General features: G+C 43.2%; 1 protein-coding gene across 1 annotated transcript in view; it reads right to left on the reverse strand.

The window, feature by feature from the left end:
• The window catches only part of LOC135542806 (tetraspanin-7-like), a 28534-nt gene extending 23627 nt beyond the window's left edge, over window positions 1–4907 (reverse strand). Inside the window, exon 1 of the mRNA XM_064970028.1 lies at window positions 4670–4907. Within this exon, the coding sequence (XP_064826100.1) occupies window positions 4670–4750 (81 nt within the window). The 5' untranslated portion in view covers window positions 4751–4907. The remainder of the gene's footprint in view (window positions 1–4669) is intronic.
• Between the last annotated feature and the right edge of the window lie 1166 nt (window positions 4908–6073).

Below are 6073 nucleotides of genomic sequence, written 5' to 3' on the forward strand. Positions count from 1 at the left end.
GAGGAATAAGCCCCAACAAAACGCCTGGTACAGAGGGAACACAAAACATACAAAACATTATGCTTCTTATTCCCATCTGGGCATTAATAATATGCCTCCACAGCATGAATTAGGCCAAGTCTTAGGGCGTCTCTCTGTTCTTAGCCTACTGAACAAGCTGCCATTTCTACTACACAGAGAAGCCTAATACCAAGAGGCTATGGGATTGTCTATCAATGTACTGCATCTGTAGTCTTGTTTTAGCAAAGCTACACAGTCTTCAAGCTACAGTTCATAGAAAACATGTATATGAAGGGGAGAAACTCTGCAAAAGGGTATGGCCTGAATGGACTTGAAAACGTAAATGTTATCCATAAAATCAGACCATCTTGCACTCTTGGAAAGAAAGGTTCGACAAGGGCTCTGCGGCTGTCCCCAGGAGAACACTTTTTGGATCCAGGGAGAACCCTTTTGGATTCATGTAGAACCCTCTGTGGAAATAGTTCTACATGGAACCCAAAAGGGTTCTACACTAAATGAAGCCTTTAATGTTACACGTTATTATCAGGTTAATTAGATGGTTAAAAAGGTGCTTGTGCAAAACAGCATTTCAAAAATAAAGTTATTTGTTGTCTTGACACTGACAGTCTTGTACTCAACACGATATTTCTCCAAAATAACAGTAGTAAATCTAACAATGCGTCACGCCCTCCCTCCGGCGCTCGACATCGCAGGTCTACTAACCACCTGTCCTGGCAAACCACAGTTTTCTCCTTGATTACCGCCCCTTTATTTATCCCTCAGTTGTCTTCAGTCACTAGGTGTTATTGTTTTCTCTCACGTTATGTACCTCAAGAAGACAATAAACACAGAGAATAACATGTCGAAATTGAATGGGGAGAAAATGTGATCAGAACTACGATTACTGGTCCTATTGTGTCATGTTTGTTCATTTGCTTCGGTTCTTTATTAAAATCACCTTCTTCACCATTTTGCTGACTCCCGGCATATACGCTACACAATGCTAAGCCCTTGGTTTACTACAATGTGACGAACGGAGTGGGAAGTGCTGAGTAATTATACCAAATGTGTCAGATAGTCTCACAGTAACCATGCAAAGAACCTTTCTGGTACTGGTCCAGGCAACAGCAGTACATAACAGGTAGATAGCCAGGCTCTAGGTACACTCTTAGAAATAAATGTGCTATCTAGAACCAAAAAGATTATTCGGCTGTCCCCATAGGAGAACCTTTTGAAGAACCCCTTTTTGGTCCAGGTAGAACAACTTTAGGTTCCATGTAGAACCCTCTGTGGAAAGGGTTCTACATGGAACCTAAAATTGTTCTCAGATGGGGACAGCCACAAAACGCCTTTGGAACACTTTTTTCTAAGAATGTAGCCATTGTTGGGGTTGGAGCTCTTGGCATAGAAGTTAGAGACATAAAGAGTAGGCACCCAGAGCAGAATGACAGCTGAGCTGGCCTCAAACAACCTCCCTCTGCCAAGCTCTCAAACAACCTCCCCCTGGTAAGCTCTCAAACAACCTCCCCCTGGTAAGCTCTCAAACAACCTCCCCCTGGTAAGCTCTCAAAACAAGTAAGACAGCAGGGCAGAGGCACTCTGTCTCATCCTGTCTCCTCCTGTCACTGTTTATCTATCTATCTCTGCAGTCCATCCCCATACATCTGTCTGTCTGGCTAGGGAGGAAAACGGCCACTAATATGTTTAGTTAAGCAGGCCATATGGCTTTCTTTGTCTAAGTGGCCCTCAGGTCAACATCAATGGAGTCTGCTTGTTGGAGAAGGAATGGGTCTATTTTAATACAAGTATGGCTGCAGTGGGTGGCTGGCTGGGTGGATGGGTCTGGGTGGATGGGTCAGGGTGGCTGGGTGGGTGCGTCAGGGTGGGTGGGCCAGGGTGGATAGGCCAGGGTGGATGGGCCAGGGTGGGTGGGCCAGGGTGGGTGGATCAGGGCGAATGGATCAGGGCGGATGGGTCAGGGCAGGTGGATCAGGGCGAATGGGTCAGGGCGGGTGGGTCAGGGCGGGTGTGTTAGTGTGAGTCAAGGTGGGTGGGTGGGTCAGGGTTGATGAGTCAGGGTGGATGGGTCAGGGCAGATGGGTCAGGGCGGGTCAAGGTGGGTGGGTGGGTCAGGGCGGAGGGGTCAGGTCGGATGGGTCAGGGTGGATGGGTGGGTCAGGGTGGATGGGTCAGGGCAGGTGGGTCAGGGTGGGTCAAGGTGGGTGGGTGGGTCAGGGTGGATGGGTCAGGGCGGAGGTGTCAGGGCGGATGGGTTAGGGCGATGGGTCAGGGTGGCTGGCTGGGTGGATGGTTCAAGGTGGGTGGGTCTGGTTTGGTTGTTTAAGGCACAATGGGGTGTGTTATATGGCCATTATACCACGGGTAAGGGCTGTTCTGTATACAGCCTTTAGCCGTGATATATTGGCCATATACCACAAACCCCAGAGGTGTCTTATTGCTATTATAAACTGGTTACCAACTTAATTAGAACAGTAAAATGTAAATGTTATCCATAAAATCAGACCATCTTACAGTCTTGGAAATAAAGGTTTCATTATGGCTCTGCGGCTGTCCCCAGAGGAGAACCCTTTTTGGATCCAGGGAGAACCCTTTTTGGATTCATGTAGAACCCTCTGTGGAAATAGTTCTACATGGAACCCAAAAGGGTTCTACCTGGAACCAAAAGGAGTTCTTCCAAGGGTTCTCTTATGGGGGCAGCTGAAGAACCCATTTTGGTTCTAGATAGCACCTTTTTTTTCAGAGTGTACAAGTTGAAAACCAACCCATAAAAATAAGTCTGGCCAATGGTGACGGTGTACATTTACAACACAAACCTAACGACAACTAGGTCAATCTTCAGTCCCTGCAGAAATCTTAATTGAGGAAATGACAGGTAGTACACAGCATTGTACGAGATCTTCAGTTTCTTGGCAATTTCTCTCATGGAATAGCATTCCTTTCTCAGAACAAGAATAGACTGACGAGTTTCAGAAGAAAGTTATTTGTTTCTGGCCATTTTGAGCCTGTAATCGAACCCACAAATGCTGATGCTCTAGATACTCAACTAGTCTAAAGAAGGACAGTTTTATTGCTTCTTCAATCAGCACAACAATTTTCAGCTGTGCTAACACAACTGCAAAAGGGTTTACTAATGATCAATTAGCCTTTTAAAATGATAAACTTGGTTTAGCTAACACAACGTGCCATTGGAACATAGGAGTGATGGTTGCTGATAATGGGCCTCTGTACGCCTATGTAGATATTCCATTAAAAATCAGCCGTTTCCAGCTACAATAGTCATTTACAACATTAACAATGTCTACAGTTTATTTAAGATCAATTTGATGCTATTGTAATGTTCAAAAAATGTGCTTTTGTTTCAAAAACAAGGACATTTCTAAGTGACCCCAAAATTTGAATGTTGGGGTGCAATAAAGTACATACACTAAAGGGTAAACAAATATGTTTTGAGCAAAATAGTTTTGTTTTTTTATTGGAGATGTTCTACAGATTATCTACAGGCTATCAGTAACATTTCAACTAACCCTAACCCTTATTCTAAACCTAACGGCGGCAGGGTAGCCTAGTGGTTAGAGCATTAGACTAGTATCCGAAAGGTTGCAAGTTCAAATCCCCCGAGCTGACAAGGTACATATCTGTTGTTAGCCCACTGCAACTGCTTCAAAAGGTTACAGTTATTTTTTTATTTATTCAACTAGGCAAGTGAACAAATTCTTATTTTCAACCCACTGAACAGGTTAACTGCAGAACGACAGATATGTTATGTTTAGAATAAGGGTTAAGGCTAGGGTTAGTTGAAATGTTACTGATAGCCTGTAGATCATCTGAAATGTTCCATCTACAGATGGACTATCCAAATACTGTGATACCCAATGGTGTGAGGTTCAATGCATCAAATGGTGGCAGGTTCTCAAAGTACCATGATGGACACTGTGCCCATTAAAGCAACTGTGCAAACTCTCCTGTAGCACCACCCCAATTGGTTGAATTATGTGTGTGAGACTGTTTGGGTGTTATGCCACTTATTTATTGAGATCATTGAAAATAAGAATTTGTTCTTAACTCACTTGCCTAGTTAAATAAAAATAAAAATAACCATAACCTTATGAAGCAGTTGCTTATCAACAGATAGTTTGTTGATAGTATGACCATCTGTAGAGCATCTAGAATATCCGGACTATCCAAATAAAGTGTGACCAGATGTTGATTAGGTTACCTGTTGGACTATTCTTAACATTCTTACAACAGCATGCGAATGTTACAAAATCACAGGAAAAATACATGTAAAAAAAATAAAAATAAATGATGGCTTCATCAGCATTAGCGAAAAAATATTAACGACATTTCACATGATCAACATTTGTTTCAATATTTATAGCCTACGTAATACAAATATATTTCCTAGCCTATAGAAGAAGAAAAAACTCCTCAAACGTTATAATAATGCTCGGCTATAATAAAGATAACGGTCCACGCAGCGCGCCCACTAATAAACATGCACTTGTTCCAAGGCAGCAGCCTGTGCGCACGGCACAACATCCGTTTTTTTCAACGTAAACTATTCAATCATAAAGGTCACAAACTAGATTATTACCTACATATTACATTTAGGACGACAATAAACTATCGCTTTGTCATGTCTGCTTACCCAAAACACGAAGGAATAGACGACGAGGAGCGTTTTGAGGCAGGTTATCACTGGTTTGGTCTCCATTCTTCTTGATGCCATTCTACTGTAAAATGGGGCGCTGGGTTTTCAGCGGGGCTGCGTTGCTGTGATTCCCCACTGGGCTTTGTTGGTTCAGTTGATCCACCCGCAGTCTTTCACAGCGCAGTCGCTCTCTCCTCACTGGCAGTAAATGAATGAGCTGCAGGTGGTTCTACAGGCCTCGGACCTCTCCATGCGCCGTCTGGCGGGGTTCACGGGTTACAGTGAAAAACCGGATCAATGATTATTATGGGGTGTATATAACTTTACAAAAAGTCAATTAATAATTTTAAAATACGTGTTGCATTTTATGTGAAAGTCGTTACAAAAACATTATAATACTGGTTTAAAGACCAAGCCTATTTATTGCACTTATTTTTTTAACTATTAGGGGTACAACTATTGAAAATAAATTAATTCACAAATTAAGCCACAAATATTTTGCTCAATGTAAAAGCAAGATGGTTGGCTGTGGAGGAGGTATTGCAATTTGGAGAGTGACTAAAGTTCATGTGATCATCTGACAAGGTGTGAAAAGTGTTCACAGACTGGTAACAGAATTGACAGGCTGGTGTTCCATGTGAGATTGCAACGTATCGTGAAACTGCAAGGGGAAGATCTTAGCAACCAACGGGGGCATAGGATCCACAAACATAGTCTAATAGGCCAGTTCACCTCGTCCAGGCTAACTGTGAAGTCAGGAGGACTTCGAGAGTTAGGTGTTATAGCCAGACTAAGGGAAACCTAGCCACAGAGTTAAACACCATCTTTGACCATGGGTGTATCGTTAGTTGATTCAGTTGATTGTCTGTTGCAAAACCGGTTTGAACGAAACGGGGAGGGGCCTAACTGAATTTGTCCAATAAAAACTATTGTTTTTGCGTTTTGAGTAAACGGTATCCGACTAATGAATACACCCCTGGCACTGACCGCTTGAGATACCAGTAACTACCTAACCCTCGTATATGTCGGAACGTTCCTCTGCCCAGGTGTTCCTTACACCTGCCACATCTTACAACGCCTGGACAGGTATTTAACATATTAGCTAACAACATTATAATGTTATAGCAATCTGTCAGTCGATGACACAATCGATGGCGTTGCACGCAACCATTCGTTGACTAGGGGAACGTAACGTAATGGCTGCACAATAGAAGTTGATCCCTGGGCTAGTTTTCAGTTTATAATATGCCTCCCCTCTGCCCTGCCTCATTCCCCTTCAGATCTGAGACCACAGGATGAATGTAAGCAAAAAGTGAACATTATTTCTGCCATTTGCTTTCAACAGACGCCCCAGATGTGCGAGGTGGACTGAACAAATGACACAGGGAGTGTGCGACTCGA

The sequence above is a fragment of the Oncorhynchus masou genome, chromosome 6 (assembly GCF_036934945.1).
Source record: "Oncorhynchus masou masou isolate Uvic2021 chromosome 6, UVic_Omas_1.1, whole genome shotgun sequence".
In the NCBI taxonomy this organism is placed as follows: domain Eukaryota; kingdom Metazoa; phylum Chordata; class Actinopteri; order Salmoniformes; family Salmonidae; genus Oncorhynchus; species Oncorhynchus masou.